Here is a 22,417-nt window from a genome sequence, read left to right as displayed (position 1 = left end):
CGCCGAACGTCTAGTTAATTGTAATAGATGTGTAATTATTCTCCCTTTGGTGAATATTATTATTATTATTATTATTACGCCCCTATCGAAATTCGCTCAGACAGCATTAGAAGAACTTACTATTTTGTAGCTCTGTTATAACCCTGAAACTTTACGTTGTCTATAAATGTTTATGCCACCCACACTTCTAATTCCCAATCGCCGCTATAGGTTGTGTTCCTTGAAAAGCGATCTGCAGAGATTTCACTGTACCTGTAATAGCTAACGCACTTGTTACAATATATGTTGTGCTCAAAGTATGACTATAACGAAAAAATGAATGAACTCAGATCCCAGCAAGGACAATGCCGATGATCACATATCGATGATGTTTTATAAATTATATTATAAACCTGTTTTCTTCGTGGATTCCCGGATCAGAGAGTGAAGCAGTTTTCCTTCTATCCCCCACCGGACATTTATTCCTCTTGTGAGTCATCTTGTGAGGAGTGGTTGTGTTGAGGAAGTTCAAGTCTATTTATAAGACATCGCCGGCACCTTTCATTGACAGTCTTACCTTCAGCATGGTGTTGGTCAGCACGTGTGTCCACCTGGGACTGCTGTTCCTCGCCGGACAATGTTTAGCGGTAAGTACCTATTTAATTAAAATTCAAACTACTACACCAGGGCACTGTTTCATAAAACATTTGCAATAATATTAGTAAGAAATCAATAATATTAGTATTATGTTTCATAAAGTTATTAGCTAATAATATTAGTAATTAGTTTATGAGTCAAAATTATTAGTAGATATTCCTAATAATATTAGTAAATTCTTTCATAGCCAATATGAGTACCGGTAATAAAAGTTACATTATTGGGATTATTTCCATAACTGTATTGTGATTCATACTCCATTTTATTAGTGAAACTAAAGTGAGTGATGTTTTACTATTTTGACATAAAATCGTGAAGATCAGTGAAATGGTCGACTCAGATTCTATTACTGATGAGGAGAGGGTATAGGTATTCACCGTCCAATAAATTTTAGGCCAAAAGCAGCCTGTATTGGTAACAAACATCTGATTACAATGAGATGTTTACGTTAGATTACAGAACGTTTGAGTATTTGCTTGATAATATTGGTAATGTCTTAAAATATCCCACGGCAAAGAATGAATCGTTAACCTCAAGGACCAAGGACCAAGGGGGAAGTTTTCATTCCCCTTCCCGAAGAGAAGGGGCGGGCCACCTAGAAGGTTACGCCTTCTCTCTGGCCAGGAGATTTGGCGGGGTTCGGGGATTTGGAGAGGTTTGATGTTAAAGGAAAGAGCTTTGGATTTGTTGAAGTGAGGGATTGGCCTCTTGGCTAAGGTGCAGCATCCGTTCTTTTGCTTTTTATTGATATCTTTGTGGTTACATACATTAATTGGAATTAGTTTACGGTTTACATACATTGGCTGGTTACATAGATAGACTTAGATTCTAATGAGGTTGCGATTGTTTGGAAGGAATAGAGGGATGATTTGATGGTAGAAGGAGGTGATGTTTGCTAGGGAGGTGAGGAGTAGTAGAAGGAGCTGGGAGTTGTTGTGTGAGTTGGTAGGGGGAGCGAGACGGGTATGGTTCTGGGGAGGGTTGCGATTGGGGTGGGTGGGTTTTTGAGGAGGGGAGCGTGATGCTTCCACCCGATGGTGCTTCCCGAAGAGCTGGATTCCGTTTTCGGTCAGGCGGTGAGTTTCTTCGGGGAGCTGGAGTTGTACTCTTATCATGTAGGTGGGTCCTGTTGCGTTGTAGATTCTGCTTACTTTCTTCGGCTGTAGTCCTGCTCGTTGAAGTTCTTGGTTTATTAGTTCTGGTGGGATGGCTGGATTCACTCCTCTAATGACACAGCTGGTATGAAGTTCTGGAGCTGGTGGATGCAGGGTTGTTCTATTGGGCTCGGACTCGGACTCGGGAGCTGGTGGCGGTGACGGTGGTCTTTCTGTGTCCATGGTGGTATTGTGGGCTGCTTCTTCTGTCGCTGGTGGGGGTTGGGTTGGGTAGGGAAACGGGGGACATCATAATAGGGGAGGAGTGGGTCATGGTGGTAGTGGTTGTAGGGGTGTAGGGAGAGCTGCGGGAAGGAGTAGTAACCATGGTGGTGGTGGTGATGGTAGTGACTAGGGTAGTGAGGGGATGGGTTGATGGCTGGGGTGGTGGGATGTATGGGGGTGTCCTTATTGGAGGTGGCTGGCAAGGTGGCTTGGTTCCCGAGTCCGGTCCGAACTCGTTTTCCAGTTGGGGTGGGCAGGGCTCGGCGTAGTGCGGCTTGGCGTTGATGAAAATTCCATATCTTATTGCTGTCTGGACAGCTCGTTCTGAAGAAAGTTGGAGGAGTACCCGGTCAGTAGGCATGTAGTTCTGATGTATTCTCCGGAGGTTTATAATCGGGATTCCTTCATTTTTCAGGTATCGGAACAGAACATCGTCTGTGTAGGCAAGATCTACGCCAGGTAGGATACAGTTGGGCATAGTGGTGGGAGGCCGACTTCCAGTTTGGTGTCTTGGCCTGATTGTGCTTTGTTGTCACGGCTAGGGTACGAAGTGGAGACTGGAGTGTTCCCTAGCCGTAGTAAAAACTGGCATAGATCGTATTCCGAGTTTGGAAGAGCGATGTTAACCTCAAAATAGCAGCTTTAGGTTGCACTCCACGGGCTGGCTGGTAGTGATACACAGTAACAGGTGAGTCAGCCGCGCCTGACGTTTTATGCTGTTAGGCATCCCACCGAACGTCAGTGGGGTGATGGTCGATTTTCCTTGGCCGTATACCAAGCTACAGTCGCCTTTAAAGCACTTACTGTGTCATCACTGCATGACTTTTGCAAAAACGCGTATGCGACAAGTATTTACACAGTACATCAAACTGTCATACGGTTATGTAAAATGTACGCGCCAATTATAAGCTTTCGATTGGTCATAAAATCTGTACATTGCTCAGAATTTGAAAAGAATGGCATTTCTATATCGGTCATGTCCACAGTAACAAGGAAATGCACTTTTTTACTTTTCCGTAATTTCTGTCTGTCTGTACACGCATCACTGGAAAACGGCTATAGAGAATTTAACGAAAATCGGTATGCAAAGTCGAGGAATAAGTCGCTACAATCTAAGCCATAAATAATTTTATTCACGCTGATAGAAATGGTAGTTTAGGGGAAGGCCTATAATTTAATTTTCAAGCATTTATATTATTAGTGATCCTATCTTAATAAAAATTGGTATGCCAACTCAGAAAATAAGTCGTTACAATCTAGGCTATAAATAATTTTATTCACCTGAGTGAAATGGTAGCTTAGGGGAAGGCCTAACATTTCATTCTTAAATATTTACGTTATTAGTGGTCGCATCGATAAATACTACATATCCAAATTTATAGAGAATTACATTTTCGACCATTTATGTCTTTTTTACCGTACCGGCTATGATAACAGAGATATCCATGAATTCGTATTTTTATTGCTAAGTCCATATCGACGCTGAGCCACGAGAAAATGGGTTAACAGAATGTAATGAAAATCGGAATATAGAGTCGGCGAATAAGATACTACAGTCTAATATATAAACAATTTTATTCACCCTGGATGAAATTGTAGTTAAGGGAAAGCGCCTAAAATTTCATTTTTAAATACCTATATATTTGGTCCTATTGAAAAGTACTAGCCTACATAACAAAAGTTACAGAGAATACAATTTCCGATCATCTATGTTTTATTCAGTTTTACCGTACCAACTATGATAAGAGTGGTATTTCAGAGTCGGAAGAAAACTAAATGTGAAGGTCTACAATATCGAATGCCCATAACATTGATCAACAATAACATTACATTGACCATTGTTTGTTGTGATATTATTAGTCTCTTATGCTGCCTCTCAACTGCTGCGTACCGAGTATAACAGCCTGACTAAATATTGGCGGGAAATAGCCGGGGAGTTAGTTTTCTAAGAAAGTTTTCTTTCTTCTTTAGCATGCCATTCCTCTGGTTCATACATTTTCTGATACAGCTGATGCGTAACACACTGGTTCTTCATAATATTCCAGTTAACCGATCCCTATTCTGACGCGCTGTTTTGAATGAGCAGTGTGCATACTTAAGGCAGAGGCTTAGTAGTAGTAGTAGTAGTAGTAGTAGTAGTAGTACGGCCTGGTCTAGAATAACAATTTAGGCCTATTCAAAATTATAGCACCACAATTCACTAAATAACTCAACATTCAACCCTGAAAAGAGCCGTTTCCTAAGGAAAGCTTCTTCCTCTTCATTTTTATTAAATTCTACATTCATTTTATTCCAAATTATCAGTGAAGCGGGGGTTTCTCCTCTAGTTTGGAGGAAAAATTTGCTTCCAAGTCAGATAGATTTTTCTGCCGCCAGTGTAGTGAATTGATATTTTCCGACTCATCGGGTACTCCTAGGAAGCAGATTAGTAAAAAGGGCACATTTTTTACCCCGGGAGTCTCCACTATTCGACTCTCTCCCCGCCGAAAATAGACGAAGAGTGTTCACGAATCGCGGCTGTATGCGACTTGGTCATTCCAGCTCTGGAACTTTGGACTGTTAGATCGGCAGTGTAGTCCTGTTCGTTAAAAGTGAGAAAATATGTGGTGTTTCATTTGACCGAGTATTTCGTATGAAAGCATTGCTTTTAATCGCGCCATTCCTACTGACGTCATTGTAATGTATGTTCATTTCAGTTCGGCAAACCACTAAGACGGTCTTTTTGAGGATGTAGAAAGGCAGGTGGAGAGTGAGTGCCTACCATTACAATGAAAACTTCCCTACCTGATTGTGACTGATGGCATGCAAGTGGGTCTACCATTACAGAGAAAATTACCTAACTCAGTCTTCATATGGGAAAATATGTTTGGTGACTTCCCCGTCGCGTTTCTAGGGTAACGTTAAGAGCTGTGCAATTTAACACAATCTTGCTCACAACGTGTACGCTAGAATTCCGTATACAATGTAGAATTCCGTAGCGAAGCACGGGTACATCAGCTAATTATCGCAAAAAGCGATGGCATACTGATAGAAAACGTGTGTGAGTTTGTGAAGCGAGACGGAGTTTTACACCAAGTAAGCTTTCTGATAAACTGGAGGCAACAGTCATCATGGTGTAGTGAACTAACCAGAGACATGTTGACGCATGTTGCGTTGGTAGCTGGGTTCGAATCCCACGAGCGATAAATACATTCATTCACATTTTAAACTTTGAGGATCAAATAAGAGGCCATAGCATGCATGTTAAATGTGTAGTGGCCTGACACTTGGCGTAGTCTACCAGTCCTGGACATTTCTTCGCTATGTATTCAGCAGATGAGTATGTTGACTTGCTCCTCATCTACGGTGAAGCAGGACAGGACGCACAGGAAGCAGGTCCTGTTAGAGAGACGCCAGTTACGTCCAGTGAAACTGCTGAGATGGTTTTGGACACTTTTCGGGAGAATCCTTACACAAGTACCCGGGCAGTAGCACAACAGGCCAACATCAGCCAGGCGTCTGTTGTAAGGATATTGCATTCCAGTTCTTTTCGTCCGTATCACCTACAAATACATCTAAGTACTCCACGGACAAGGTTTCGAATCTCGTGTTGATATCTGTGCGTGGATTCTGACGCAAGTGGCAAATGATCTATCTCACATTTTATTTTCGGACGAGGCACGATTTCATAATAATGGTTCTATGAATCGTCATAATATGCACTACTGGAGTGTTGAAAATCCCCACTGGGTAAGGCAGGCAGCATTTCAGGCACGATGGGGAGTAAATGTCCGGTGTGGTATATTGGGCGATCACCTTATTGGACCATATTTCTTTGAGGATCTTTTGTCAGGAGCCCGGTACCTACAGTTTCTTCAAGACCAACTGAAGACATGGATGGAAGAAGGGCTTAAGTCAGGTTGTGGCGTTCTTCAGTAAATTGCATATATACGTTCCTTGGAGGCTGTTCTAGATTCTACCTAAATGGCTTCTTGGTAGTGTCAATAGATGGCGTGTGATGTGCTATATTGAATTGCGCCGTTCTTCCAAATATTGCTCGTGCCCGACTTAAAATACACTCCAATGCTGACTTACGGCGAGCCAGCAATCATCACTCATCAGAAGCGAAACGGCTGACGCAGGAGTAATGTCAGCAGGAGAAATGTGATATTTCAGCAGATGACAGTGAATATATTCCAAGTGAAACCTCAGATGATTCGGATACTAAATCCTTACTATCCGAATGTTCTGCCGTTCTCAGCCCAGTGTCATTTGGAACACCACAAACAAAAGGAATTAAGTTTTCTATTCCAAAGTATATCATATTATGTCACTCTCCTGGAGGAACTGTATGAGGAAGCCAGACTTACAATATTACGTTTCATGATAAGTTTCAGTTATTGAAGGATATGAGGACTGTAGATACTTTGGGTAGCTTTCCAGTCCCTCATGTAGGTACTGAACCCGGGAAATTAAAATATGTTAAGCTTTCTATGCGCAGGTGCACGTGCATGGTTTGAAAATATTTTCTGGGGAGCTGAATCTGTAAGAGTAGGAAATTCTCGATATAGTGAGTCCCCTAATAATATGTTGTGACCTGTCAAATGTTCTAACCTGTAAAACTTGTCTACATGCTTCCAACAATGTAAATAACATTAATTTTCAATGAAAATGATTCTTGAAAATGGAATAAGGGCGTAACTCCAAATTACAAAATTGACAACAAACCACAAAATTTAAAAATATTTTTGATGTACATATTATGAAATAATCAAGAATGTAGTTAAGTATAATATTCCAAAATTCTGTATTTCTGAGAAAAGTGTTTGATGTTGTAATACTTTAAACTCATTTATCTCAAAAGAGTGTTTTTTGAGTTACGCCCTTCTTCCATCCATGTCTTCACATTGCTGCTAGAAGATGTGCATTGTGTAAATGCTTGTCGCACACGGTACATGTTTTTGCAACGGTAATGGTGCAGTGAGTGATTAAAGGCGGTTGTTGCTTGGTCTGCAGCAGAGGAGAATATACCATAACGACACCAGTGTCGTTCGGTGGGATGCCTAACAGCATAAAACGTCAGGCGTGGCTGACTCACTCGGTATACTGTATTTCTCCGCTCATGATCATTTTCCAAAGAAATACTCTGCCCTAAAATTTGTAGTCTACTATGTGAATCTCATCACAACGCTCAACTCTCGAGTTCATATCCGAAACGGAACTAAGTGGTAAAAAGAACATTATCAGCTTCAACCCACTTATGCCAGAGCGTTCGTCTGCTGTCTGGATCTATCGACGCACTTGGGAGACAGCGGGTTCAAATCCCACGTTGTCTGTCCTGCAATTGTATTTCTCATTTTCATTACGAGAGACGTATTGGAACCGGGAACGGTACTCTTACGAAAGGTGGTGATGGTGATTATTGCTTTAAGAGGAAGTACAACTAGGCAAGCATCCTCTATTAACCCTAATCAGAGGGGAAAAAATGATGTAAGCAACTGTAAAATGACCTCGTTAATGTTGTGAGATAAATAATAATTTCGTGTGGCTATGCTTGTAAAGCAGACCCTCCGATAAGGGTGGGCGGCATCTGCCATGTGTAGGTAACTGCGTGTTATTGTGGTGGAAGGTAGTGTTATGTGTGGTGTGTGAGTTGCAGGGATGTTCGGGTCGGAATCAAATCAGGTTACAATTTCAATAGAATTTTAAAACACCAAAAAGTGGATATTTATAATTATTATTAATGCTGTTATTGTCTTCTTCTTTTCCGCCGGGTGGCCGTGCCTTTAGGAGCGCGCAGCTGTGAGCTTGCATCCGGAAGATAGTGAGTTCGAATCCCACTGTCGGCAGCCCTGAAGATGGTTTTCCGTGGTTTCCCATTTTCACACCAGGCAAATGCTGGGGCTGTACCTTAATTAAGGCCATGGCCGCTTCCTTCCCATTTCTAGGCCTTTCCCATCCCATCGTCGCCATAAGACCTATCTGTGTCGGTGCGGCGTAAAGAAAAATAGCAAATAATAAAAAAATCCGCCGGGGAGGGAGGAAGAGGAATGTTAATCACGTTCTCAGGAAATATATAATTAGTAGAGAGTCCCTCAGAATCTGTATTACTATTTCTTTCTATTTTGGAGAATGCAAATTTCAAATTTTGAAGTAAAGTTGACTGACTTGGGGGGGGGGGGGGCGCCTCTTGCTCCGAATAGCAGGGCTCTGACAATCCAGTGATCGATTTTATACTTTGCTGACAGGTAAGGCAAGCATGATACATAAATAGTTTGTTTTTTCTAGGTCTACATCTTGAGTTTGATTCGAGTCTCTTTCAAAGAGAATGGTGGGATCCAAGAACATTGCTTTACTGTCCTTTCTCCTGAAGGCTATGATGATGTCATCGATAGAAATGCAGTGTACCTTCTCGTTACACCTCCCATACACTCTGTCTCGAGGCTTGAGCAATCGACATTCTTACACGGTGGTGGCAGCTCAGTGCTCCGACAGAATCCCAGCACACCACGAACTTACTACGTTGGGGGAGAGGTGATACTCCCACGTGGCGCGTCCCAGGTGGCGGATAGGGGGGTCCTAACCGGCTTGCCGGCGGACTTGAGAGAAATAAAATACCTCTCGCGGACCACACACACCTCTTTTGGGTGGGGGAGGCAGACGAAGAATTCACCCACGGTATCCCCTGCCTGCCGTAAGAGGTGGCTAAAAGGGGCGACCAAGGGATGATCAAATTAGAATCATGAAACTACTTGTAATTAGTACCATCACGCAGGGAACACCATGGGTTGCATTTACTTGCGCGTAGTACCACTCTGTTAGGTACGCAATAGGTTTGTGATTAGTAGCGACAATTTGTGAATCAGGATGGGGGTCCTACAGTACCTGTGATTCATACCCCTATATGAGCGACACCATGGTTCTGCCTTACCTATGCCCAGTTCCCACTATGTGAGGAATTCCACGGGATAGTACGGGTCCCTGTGGTTAGTCCCTTATGTGAGGAACGCCTTGGGTTTGCGTTGCCTTTATAGGTTTGCGTTGCCTACAAACGGTGCCGCAGTGTGCGAAACACCATAGGTCTGTGTTACAAATGCGCATTACACTACCTGTCATCGTACCATAATGTGTGGAATACCGTGAGTTTCCGCTACTTTTGATTAGTACCGGAATATTACACATAGCATGGTTCTACTTTCCTAGCGGTAAATACCATTATGAGAGGCTGACGACCTGGATTTTGGACCCGTTTCGACTATAGGCATAATCGATTCGGCATCGTGCTATAGAAGCAGTCCCTTGGTCGGTAATACGATTGTTCTGTGCCAGCTTCTGTGCATGTGAGGCACTGTGGGTCGGATCCACTGATCGTTTTAAATTCATATCCGTCCATGCATTCATTCTTCGTCCTCATGTTTTGATTTCTGGTCAGCGGAGGATTTTGGAATTTTAAGTTGTCATTTCATTTCGTCTCATTTCGTACCATTAGGGGCCGATGACTTCGATGTTAGGCCCCTTTAATTAACAAACATCAATCATCACGAATCCCAGCACATGTCCAAGGGTTTCTGTTCCATTTTGGCGGCAACGTGTTGTGCTAAATGACCTATCGGGAACCGATTCTGACTGCGGTGAAGTTGCACGACATCTTCACTGCGTTTACAGTATGTACTGAGAAGAAAGCAGAGGTGATTTATGAATCATTCAGCAATTTGCCTTCGGGCAGTCTGAATATAACACTACTCCCTTTCCTTTATGTGGCAACTGGCACCAACGGATTGATTCCCCATAATTTTACGTAGTTTTCTTCCGTCGAGCTTTGGAGGAAGACTTTTTTTATGTACGGTATGTCAAGTCTGTGGAGTGCCACATCTTGTGCTTCAGGTAACTTCCTTACGTACTGTATATGAGCATCCTAAATGTGGAGTAAGCGATTGCAACATAATACTGCGGCATTACAATACTGTGAACTTTATTCCCATTCTGCGCAAATTACTCCCATCCCTCTTACCTATCTGGCACTACACAGCATGGAATTCGGAGTATCATACGGCAACATCATTATTTCTTTTACAGAACTTCTTATAATTTTTGTCCAGATTATCGTCATTATTTTACTATTTGCTTTACGTCGCACTGATGCGGATAGGTCTTACGGCGACGATAGTATATGAAAGGTCTAGGAGTGCGAAGGAAGCGGCCGTGGCCTTAATTAAGGTACATCCCCAGCATTTGCCTGGAGTGAAATGGAAAACCACGGAAGACCATCTATAGGACTGCCGCCAGTGGGGTACCTGTAATAATCATAAAATAATTAAACAATGATTTTTTTTTTGCTAGGGGCTTTACGTCGCACCGACACAGATAGGTCTTATGGCGACGATGGGATAGGAAAGGCCTAGGAGTTGGAAGGAAGCGGCCGTGGCCTTAATTAAGGTACAGCCCCAGCATTTGCCTGGTGTGAAAATGGGAAACCACGGAAAACCATTTTCAGGGCTGCCGATAGTGGGATTCGAACCTACTATCTCCCGGATGCAAGCTCACAGCCGCGCGCCTCTACGCGCACGGCCAACTCGCCCGTATTATTATTATTATTATTATTATTATTATTATTATTATTATTATTATTATTATTATAAGCCTTTCCTATCCTACTGTCGCCATAAGACCTAGGCTATCTGTGTCGGTGCGACGTAATACCAATTGTAAAAAAATTGGAGTTGTTTCTCGACAGGGGGCTTGCCGATCTCCTGCAACACCCAAGGACCGATATAGGCGAGCGTGCTACCTGATGCTATACAGGCTTTTAGGTTCGTCGCTACTGAAACCACATTGCTCCGCGCTGTCCGCTTGGGAATTGCCGCAGGAAAGCAAACCCTCTGAGTTTGATTCGAAGCATTTGTTAGTTCATTGTTAACCTACTTATAAAATAATTAAAATAAGTTTCGTAAAGAGTTCCTCTGTATTAATTAAAATATTTAAACCTACTTTCTTCTTGCGATTTACTGCTTGATTTCGCTAGACCGTAAAAGAAAGCTCTGTAGCTCTGTATTGCGGTATCTACCTAGGTATTAATGCAGCCAACAGTAAGCTCATATTTCTGCCAGAACGTTATGGTATTAAAAAATAATAATCTGAAGATAGCACTATGAAGTGATTGAATAAATGCATGTACACGTCGCACATACTCCAGCTCCTTACGGTCAATATTGTTGATGAACGTGCCCATCAGTAGTTCTCGTAATATCCACCCGCAGCAGCACATTGCTACACGCACGGTGCCTATAGCAGGACATTTAATGGATTCTTGTCTCATCTCTCTATTCTTCATTGTGATTGATTGTGAGGCTTCAAAGGCTGAATGCAAACGGAAGTAATCTCATAAAAACAACCTGTTTTGTTACTGATAAAGACTGTTGCATTTCCGATTGATGTCGGATCTTGGGAAATAGCTCACCTCCGACAGGAACAAGTACAGGATGTTTTTTCCTATGAGATATTTCTCACCACAAGATCATATCTTTAATCTGTCTTCGTTCTCCGCAAATATAAGACGACAAAGGACGTAGCATCCCGTGCATATTCCGGATATGGTGGCCAGACCTGTCATTATCCAGAGCTGGAAAATTGCGACTTCTTTGCTTCCTTTTCAATATTATCCTAGCCGGGCGGAGTGCAGAGTTTTTATTTTGTTAACACGTTGCTTTATGTCGCACCAGCACAGATAGGTCTTATGGCGATGACGATGGGATAGGAGTGGGAAGGAATTGGCCGTGGTTTTTATTTAAGGTACAGCCCCAGCATTTGCCTGGTGTGAAAATTGGAAATCATGGAAAACCATTTTCAGTGCTGCCGACAGTCGGGTTCAACTCTAATATCTCCCGAATACTGGATACTGGCCGCACTTTAGCGAATGCAGCTATCGAGCTCGGTGATTATTGTTTCAATAATAAATAATGAATGCTATTTGCTTTACGTCCCACTAATTACTTTTTACGGTTTTCGGAGACGCCGAGGTGCCGGAATTTAGTCCCACAGGAGTTCTTTTACGTGCCAGTAAATCTACTGACACGAGGATGACGTACTTAAGCACCTTCAAATACCACCGGACTGAGCCAGGATCGAACCTGCCAAGTTGGGGTCAGAAGGCCAGCGCCTCAACCGTCTGAGCCACTCAGCCTGGCTTGATTATTATTTTAAGAGGAAGTATAACTGGGCAACCATCCTCTATATAACACTAATCAGAGATAAAAAATGAAGGTATCGGCCAAAGAAAGTCAAGGGCCATCAAGGGCGTGAAAATTAAAGATTCTCTAGGCCTCATATGCCGTCGGTGTTGGAAAAGAACGGGAGTTGACCAAGAGAGGTCGGATAGGACAGAAGAAAGTGAGGAGCATGAAACAAATACAAGTGATAGCAATGCCGTGACTCAGCTAAGGGCGCCGTGGTTGCCACCCCATGCTCCAAAGTTAAGAGTCCTTGAGGCCCCTTTTAGTTGACCCTTACCACAGACAGGGGGTACTGTGAGTGTTATTCTACACCCCCTCCCCCCCGCCCAGCAGACCCGTAGCCGGGGTGGGAGCAATATGGGCACACTAGTTCACAATGTAATGAGTTAGTATCAAAATATGTTCATGTGAGAACATACGGTATGTATGTAGGGGCGCTGGGTTTTAAAATTAGCGGGGGAGCTCTAAGTTACAGTCCAACCAAGCAAGTGGCTGCATGGTTTGGGTCCCGTAGCTATCAGCTTGCATTTGGGAGATAGTGGTTTCGAGCCACATTGCCGATAACACTGAAGATGATTTTCTGTGGTTTCCCATTTTCGCACCAGGCAAATGCTGGAGTTGAACCTCAAGTAAGGCCGCGGGGGCTTCCTTCCCACTCCTAGACCTTTCCTATCCCACCGTTGCCCTAAAACCTACTGTACCTGCATCGGTGCAACGTAAAGCAAATTGCGAATATTCACAGTCCAAAAAGGGGGAAGGCCCCAGAAAATGTTGAAATTTAACCGTAAAAAAAACTGAGTTTAGGTGTTTTCGAATGGGCAATGATTGATAAAAAAATAAACTATTGTTTTATTAGGCGCTTTATCAACAATAATTTTTATTTATTTATTTATTTATTTATTTATTTATTTATTTATTTATTTATTTATTTATTTATTTATTTATTTATTTATTTATTTATTTATTTATTTATTTATTTATTCATTCATTCATTCATTCTTTCATTCAGGATCAGCAACAGCCTAACGCTGAATTACAAAGATCCAAGCTATGTACAGTAGATATTAATCTAAAATGAGAAACATAAATATTTACAAAGGACACAAATATATACAGTAAAAACTGCACAGTCCTATATAATTCATAATTACATAAACGACGACATTAACATTCCATTAAATACAGGAGTAGAAACGGGAAAGAACAAGAAGGACAATTAAGTTATATGATAAATATCATGGCAGAAGGGAGGAAACGATATGGGGGGCTTGTTGATAGATAAGGAATCAAACCTCGCTGGAATATGAGCAGAAAAGGACCTTTCGGTGAGAGAAAGCCGGGAGTAAGAAATATGGAATAGGGTCTTCATTCTGGTACTACGGGACGGGATGTGGAGGGGGAATAAGGAAACTAAATCTGGAGACCTAAATAGACCATTAGCTGCTTTGTTTAGCGGCTTTAGGTTGGCTACTTTCCTCCAAGCTGAAAGAGTCTTGAGTTTCAGTTTCCCAAGGACTTGGATAGTGCTTAAGTTGTGACATGCAGGGACCCTGGCACTGATGATAGCACAGAAAAAAAAAGATTGTACATGGTCAAAGTGGCTGAGATTTGAAGAAGCAGAAATGGACCAGACTGGAGAGGCATATTCAACAGTCGGTAAGATACAGAAAACGCAGAATGCTCTGAGGGCATTTACATTTGTGATGTCAGAATATCTGTAGAGTAAACCAACGAGTGACATAGCACACGAGGTGACCCTGTTTGTGTGTGAGACAAACAACAATTTACTGTCAAAAAATGAATGAGAACAAACAAAAGTCCATGTAAACCCACATATAATTGAAATAAAATCCTTATAAAAGGTAAAGGTGTGTTTTAATAATGCAAAAGTAAGAGATTTTAAATGTATGTGAATTAAAAGGATGCAGGCTAAAGAAATAGAAATTGTATCTCTAAAATCTCAAGGTAAGAAAACAATAGTCTAGTTTTTTCACAAAATGATATCAAAGAAAGTTTAAACAAAGCAAATTTGGCATTTATTGTTAGTATAATAATAAAAGAGAAACTGAATCTCTTAAGTCTTTAGTACGAAGTACAAAATCTTTCCTGAATTTCTAATTTTCACTCCTGAAGCGTGATGAAAATGTTCGCCACAGTTGCGAGATTTAATTCTTTTGTTCCTCGATTATGGACATGCATGACTGCATTGTTGTTCAGTTTCCCTTGCGTGGTGGTACTGCACATGTAAGTTTTAAATCTTCTCAAGGCAGGCAAAGAACGTTTTGATGTACGTGTAAAACCGAGTACCGGTATAGTTAAAACGATCTTTAGTGAACTTAACTACATCTAGAATCAATTACCCTGTTGTCTTGGATGAATAAGATCTAGTTAATAAAATATCCATATAACTTACTTGTGGTATAAAGAAAACAAAAGTTTATTAGTGGGCTCCTCAGCCGCCAATGCCCCTTCCCCCTGTCTGTTGGTAATGTTAGGGACAAAAATTCCAATCAGGAAACAGACTTTATCCCCAACTTTCACATTCACAAATTACATTTCATCTTAATTGAAACAGACTTTCAACGTATTAGGTCGTGTTACGTACATGTAGTACGTGTTGAAGAGATGTTAAGTACAGAACAAAAATGGCCAGCCGGACACCAGTGGGCTCCGAACCCACAACCTCCCCACTGGTGTCCGGCTGGCCATTTTTGTTCTGTACTTAACATCTCTTCAACACGTACTACATGTACGTAACACGACCTAATACGTTGAAAGTCTGTTTCGATTACAATGCGGTCGTAAAAATTCAATATACATTTCATCTTATTTTCACCAATCAGAAGTCTCTTCTTTCTTGCTTTTACACAACAGGAAATATGCCTCTAAAACGGGACATGTAGGTACACACTGTTATACACATTAGATAACAAACAAAAATATAACTCACAGATATGAACATGAAAATTTTACACACACAAAAATTTTCAAAACAGATTTTTTTTTTTAAAGATCAAAGGTCCAAACACTGCTGTCTTAATTCTGCCACACAAAATATGAAACATAAACTGAAAACTTAGCAAAGAAAACAATACGTCATATCTGATAAAGAAATGGCAGCCAGGCTGGAAAGGTTCTGGGAGAGGAGGAAGATGATGAAAGCTAAATTCCCACTTAACTCTTTGTGAAGACTTAGATGGATATGGTTTAAGTGCTCCAATGTTGGCATAAAATATGTAAGTAAATAAACAAACCAAGAAGTTTATCATAAAAACTGTTTAATTATTTTTAAACAGAACCTAAATTGGTGATCTTGCTATACCAAATTAGCATTATGTGGCAAGGTTTCAGGAGTCATTAGATAAACCATTTGATTTTATCTTCACAAATTACCAGTGATCATTGTAAACAATTCATTCACACCAACATGCAGATCTGTAAATGGAATCGCTGTACGATTTTAGTATGGACTTTCGTTTATCATCCCTCTCTGAGGTGTGCATGTTTTAAAATGTAAGGTAAAACTTTCCTATCAGGTGAGCAAAAACAGGTTTGAAATCCAACATGGCACAGCTTGCATGACATCGAGGCTTGCCAAAGTCTAAATGAGAAGACCATTGTTGTGCTTTGGTTAGGATTTAGGTCCCAGACTTATAAAGCAAGCAATGTGTGTCTAAAAGTCATAAGACCCCAGGTTAACTGCTGCAAAGTGGCCTACAAGCCCTTTTTATAAATAAAATCCTCCTGGAACAGTAGCACATTCTAAGTTCAAGAGAGGACACAATTTGAACTTTGTGGCTTCCTTCAGTCCTGTGGCCAGACATTAATAGAGCTGTATGGAAGCAAACTTCTCTTCATCACAGCCGGTCAATAAAAGCATAGAAAATCGGTTGCATTTCATACTCTTACATAGTCTCTGTTTTATTTCTGTGCAAGTAAGAATACTTCTTGAAGCAGGTTGGTGGGTCCTGTCAATCATAAAGGAAGGACCTTTCTCCTCTGCTACGTCAGATATCATTACATAGTTTTTACATACGTTTCCTCATTCCTAAACATTCCTTTCTCTGCCTCTCACAGAAAGGCACTATCAAATGTGATTTTAATATTGTATCTTGTGAATTAAAAAAAAAACCACTTATGTCCTGGGCACATAAAAAATACCTCTGATATATCTGGGAAAACTTGGGAGTAAGGAAACGAGATGCTCGACTAAGAACTAATATTTGGTTTAATGATCCATACAATCAATACACTTTACAAGTGGGAATATCCTTAATCTGAAAATATTTTATGCATTCTTTGGTACATGTTTTGTCTAAGACTTCTTCAGCTGCAGCATCTCAAAAATTAATTTATCTAATTAAAATACAAAAATATTAACATATAAAAGATTTTTTTCCAAGAAACTGGTGGACAGTATTATAGGAAAACAGAGGTTATTGATTTTAGAGTGTTTTTTTAAACATTCTAGAAAGGACATGGGTTCAGCAATTTTAAATTATTGGACAGTAACATTTCTGTATTTTAATTAGATAAAATAATTTATGAGATGCTATGGCTGAAAATGTCATGAATAAAAGACAAAACATGTACCAAAGAATGCGTAAAATATTTTAAGATTAAGTGTATTCTCGCTTGTAAAGTGTAAAGTGAAGTGTATTGATTGGGTGGATCATTAAACCAAATATTAGTTCTAAATTAAGCTGTATCAGTAAGGACCTATATAATGGAATTTGTAAATTGCAGCAGTAAGGAGATATTGAAGGAACTTAGGAGGAAATTGAATCTAGCAAAAAAGTCGGCTAAGGATAACATGATGGCAAGCATAATTTAAGTAATAATAATAATAATAACTTAAATGTTTCCACCTTTTCAATACAATATATTCACAAAATTACAAAAATCTTAGGATTTCACCACAAATGATCTTTGCTCCAATACGGCTGATGATGACCCCTAGATGGGTCGAAACTAGTACCGTATAATTTTGTAATTTTGTGAATATATTGTATTGAAAAGGTGGAAACATTTAAGTTATTATTATTATTATTACTTATATATTGTTCAATACGGACCAAAAACATGAAATTCATAACCATCAAGCATAATTTGCAGTTGTACAAAATTTAGTGAAAAATGAAAGGGTATGTATAGGTACTATAAGGCAGAAATAGGTTCCAAGAAGGACATTCCAGGAATAATTAATGAACAAGGGGAGTGTGTATGCGAGGATCTTCAAAAGGCAGAAATATTCAGTCAGCAGTATGTAAAGATTGTTGGTTACAAGGATAATGTCCAGATAGAGGAAGTGACTAATGCTAAAGAAGTATTAAAATTTACATATGATAATGATATTTACAATTAGACACAAAAGAAAAGAAGCTTGAATTGATCAGATTTCTGGGGATATACTAAAGACAATGGGTTGGGATATTGTACCATATCTGAAGTACTTATTTGATTATTGTTTGGTCGGAGGAGCTATACCATATGAATGGAGAGTTGCTATAGTAGCCCCTGTGTATAAAGGAAAGGGTGATAGACATAAAGCTGAAAATTACAGGCCAGTAAGTTTGACATGCATTGTATGTAAGCTTTGGGAAGGCATTCTTTCTGATTATATTAGACCTGTTTGCAAAATTAGTAACTGGTTTGATAGAAGGCAGTTTGGGTTTAGGAAAGGTTATTCCACTGAAGCTCAACTTGTAGGATTCCAGCAAGATATACATGGCAGATATCTTTGATTCAGGAGGTCGTATGGACTGTACCGTGATTGACCTGACTGAACCTTTCGATAGGGAGACTACTGGTAAAAATGAATGCAGTTGGACTAGACAAAAGAGTGACTGAATAGGTTGCTATATTTCTAGAAAACAGATCTCAGAGAATTAGAGTAGGCAAATATTTATCTGACCCTGTAATGATTAAGAGAAGAATTCCTCAAGGCCATATTATTGGAACTTTATGTTTTCTTACATCGTATATATCAATGATATAAGTAAAGAAGTGGAATCCGAGGTAAGGCTTTTTGCAGATGTTATGCTATATAGAGTAATAAATAAGTTACAAGATTGTGAGCAACTGCAAAATGAACTTGATAATGTTGTGAGATAGACAGCAGGCAATTGTATGATGATAAACAGGGTTAAAAGTCGGGTTGTGAGTTTCACAAATAGGAAAAGTCCTCTCAGTTTTAATTACTGCATTGATGGGGTGAAGGTTTCATTGGGGGATCATTGTAAGTATCTAGGTATTAACATAAGGAAAGATTTTCATTGGGGTAATCATAAAAATGGGATTGTAAATAAAGGGTACAGATCTCTGCACAGGGTTATGAGGGTGTTTAGGGGTTGTAATAAGGATGTAAAGGAGAGGGCATATAAGTCTCTGGTAGACTCCAACTAGTGTATGGTTCCAGTGTATGGGACCCTCACCAGGATTACTTGTTTCAAGAACTGGAAAAAATCCAAAGAAAAGCAGCTTGATTTATTCTGGAAGATTTCCGACAAAATACTAGCGTTACAAATATATTGCAAAGTTTGGGCTGGGAAGAAGAAGTAGTAGTTTTAATTCAAGAGGACAAATTAGGGCAAATATTTGTTTATAGGAAGGGAAGTTAGGGATTGGAATAACTTACCAAGGGAGATGTTTAATAAATTTGCAAATTCTTTGCAATTATTTAAGAAAAGACTGTGTAAACAACAGATATGGAGTCTGCCACCTGAGCGACTGTCATGATCGCAGATTAGTAGTGAATGATAGACCAAGATGTTTGGTAATATTGAACCTGGTATTTCTTTATTTTTCCATTGTTTCCTAGCATCCAAGTTTCATTTCTGAGCTGAGTGGGTTCTTATTTTCCTGCTATACATACTTCTCTTTCTTTCTATATAGCAAAATGACCTGAATGATAAGAACACAATTCTGTACCTGATGGACCGGCCCTTGGAGCCGCTCTTCTATGCGAAGGGCACAAACAAAGAAGTTCTCTTCCACATCCCTGCAGATTATTTGGTAAGTGCTCATCAATTTATGTGGAACTAATCTGAAATTGCTTTAAAAAAGACATAAAAGACAGTACTGTATTTTAAATGTGTGTATTTCTTTGATTTGCAATTGACGAATATTGAAACTAATATATTTGTTCCGTATTGACTTTATCTGATAATTTCCTTCCCATCTGGACTATGTAATAACATTAACCCAGCAACACATTTGCTTAGCAATCCTGCATTTTCTATTAAACTTGAAAAAACAAATGAAAGATATGTTTCCCTCTCTAAAGGATTTCAAATTGAACGTTCTTTGGAAATGTATATTTTGTTATATATTTCATTTCATTGCCTGCTGCCATTTCTTGATGGATACAGTACTTTTGTATTCATCCCTTGGCACAGGCCAGAGTAAAGTGTAGCTTCCACCGAAGTCCCAGTCTCATCCATGGCTGTGACAATATGGTAGCTGCTGGGGTATGGGTGGTGCTGAGTAATGACATTCAGAACACAACTAGTGCATCTAAGTGTTATGAAAGGTGTTACTCATAGGGTCAGTCGTGCTGCAGTAGCACTTTCTGACCCAGTGAGGAAAGCAATGGCAAACTACCTCACTCCTCATCTTGCCTAGTATGCCTCATTTTGGTGCTGCCATTGGTTTTTGCGGTTTCCTTATAACCGCATAACCTTTGGTGGTGCTATTTGAGGATCCAACCAGCCTCTGAGCTGATGACCTAACAGACAGACATTTCATTTCACTCATGAAATATTTTAATTTCATTAATGATAATAAACATTCTCAGAATGGAGAATATAATATATTTATGTTTCCATTACAACAATTCAGCAGTTTATTAAATAAACATATTAATTCTTTAGCTGAAGGAGATCATACTGACTGAAACATGTACCAACATATTATGTACAGCGAGTTTCTCTCATCGGTTGGCTGGCAGGCGCGCCCAGCTTATCTGCCTCCCACTGACTCATCACTCCCCGCTCCGCGACATAACACTTCGCTCACTTTATCCATGCATGACATGACATAACAATTAAAATTAAGAAAATAAGAATTAATAAATTTAAGAATTAAGAAAATAAGCTCATTCCTTATGACAGGAGTTGTTGGAAATGTTCTCCTCCTGCATCCACACATTTCTGGTATCATCTAGGAAACTCTGATTGACACGCATAACTTTGTCTTCCATAATTGAGGCTATTTTTCTCCGGATATGTTCTTTCAGTTTTTCTTGCATACACTTATTTCAATGTTAACATTTTCATAGCCTGCTATGCTGAGCTCTTCTTGTCCAAGTCATCTTAGGGATTTTGTTGGCGTATATTCTAATCTTTATGCAATTTCATTTACTTTTCCCTCAAGTACACTTGTTTAACATTTCGCTTCTTATCGAGTAAAGAACCAGTCCCCCTCAATTTGTTTGCAAGTTCTTGCACGGTCTCTCTATGTGGAGGCATTATGAGAATCATACCTCAAAGCACTCCACAGCTCGAGAACAGTTGGAGTGATAGATCAACGTTTAATGGACCTGAACTTTGAAGCTTTGTGCTGTTGCTGTGTCGCGGAGCGGAGCGGGGAGTGATGAGTTAACATATCCACACAGGCGCACACGAGATGCTGTCAGTTGGTACAATACTTTTATTCACAGATTAATATACACTTAACCTGAATCACTGTATCACAAAACAAAAACACTTCACTTGTAGAGTATCAACAAAGCCACCATCTTTAAAGAGTTGACAACTGACACTTTGAAGCGCAGTTGAAAACAGATGACTACCGATCGATTCAACATGGAGACTGCCTAATTCGGCATGTCAGCCACATGCTACTGAACAATAACCCTCTTCCAATAGCTTCCAAACCACAGCTCAGCAGTAACTAACAGTAACTGACTTCACCGTTAAGATCTTCTCCTTATATATATCGGGCCAGATTTGCAGAAAGATACATTACAAAAGGAACTACCTTCTTGAATATTCCACAGCGTCCAATACATAGATTACAATGTATAGAATATTCTCAAACGTTCTAGTGACTATACCATCCTGGAAGTTACAGTGTGTTTCACAATTATGGATTACAAACTATACAGGTAAGAATAAATTAATTTCCATGTACTGTATTTATATTAACTGAACTCATGAATATCTATGTACAACATATGTTCCATGACATAACCTCACACAGAATACGATCATTCAACTATATAAATAATACTAAATGGATGTAACACTTCCCAACTATACATACAAGAAATAATAATAATAATAATAATAATAATAATAATAATAATAATAATAATAATAATAATAATAATAATAATAATAATAATAATAATAATCTTAATAATTCATGCTTAATAACTGCATTAGTGACCCATGGGTGAGAGAATACTGTTTTCAAGTTATACCTGTTATCGCACTTGTGTTAGAGTCAATGGGAGGCAGGTGAGCCGAGTGTGCCTCCCGGCCATCTGATGAGAGAAACTCACTGTATCTTAGAATTGGAGCTTCCATGGTGTGTACAGTTATTTAGTTCCTCTTCCGGGTTGAACTGTGTTGTACATTCCGTATAGTTTCCTGACAATTCAAATATATTTGCAGTATTCTTTGTCAAGGCAACTGAAATAACCCTACTCGGTCAGAGGTAATCGGTCTCCTAGGCAGCAATCAAACTATGAGAGAAGTTACTGATCTTGGCCTTATATATCCTACTGTCTCTGTGTGACATAAGTCCCCTGGCAGTCTCGTGAGAATTCTGGAACGTTATGTGTCACATCCAGGTGGTGGAAATTACCAGTGCTGTTTCATAACTTCAGGTTCGTCCTGTGTGTTTGCTGTGGTCTGCATCTCTTAAACTATATATGATAGGCATCCAAGAATTGCTGATTTTATGTCCTTCTAAATTCATATTGTTTGGGTGTTTCTTAATTTTGATAGCCTCACAGATTTTCCTTTCAAGATTATTAGAAGGACACAGTATCATTTTAATTAAATGGTGTTGAATCCCATAAGTTAACATTACAAAATACAAAAGCAAAATACACATACATACACATTTAAAAAGTTCATAAGTCGTAGTCTGCATTAGAGAATACATGTCTACTGCATAGCAATTTTACACTTGTCTCATTTCTTATACTTATAAAACTGAAGTTAGTAAGACTTATATTATTTTTCA

The 22,417-nt window shown here is 39.7% G+C and overlaps 1 protein-coding gene across 1 annotated transcript in view; it reads left to right on the top strand.

The window, feature by feature from the left end:
* Nucleotides 1-535: 535 nt before the first annotated feature.
* Nucleotides 536-22,417, top strand: part of LOC136886317 (phenoloxidase 2) — a 55,385-nt gene continuing 33,503 nt past the window's right edge. Inside the window, exons 1-2 of the mRNA XM_068230698.1 lie at nt 536-626; nt 19,118-19,237. Of these exons, the coding sequence (XP_068086799.1) occupies nt 564-626; nt 19,118-19,237 (183 nt within the window). The 5' untranslated portion in view covers nt 536-563. The remainder of the gene's footprint in view (nt 627-19,117; nt 19,238-22,417) is intronic.

This window comes from Anabrus simplex, chromosome X, assembly GCF_040414725.1.
Source record: "Anabrus simplex isolate iqAnaSimp1 chromosome X, ASM4041472v1, whole genome shotgun sequence".
Taxonomy (NCBI): domain Eukaryota; kingdom Metazoa; phylum Arthropoda; class Insecta; order Orthoptera; family Tettigoniidae; genus Anabrus; species Anabrus simplex.
Note: the sequence above shows the minus strand (reverse complement) of the source record. Positions and strands in the feature narration are given on the sequence as shown.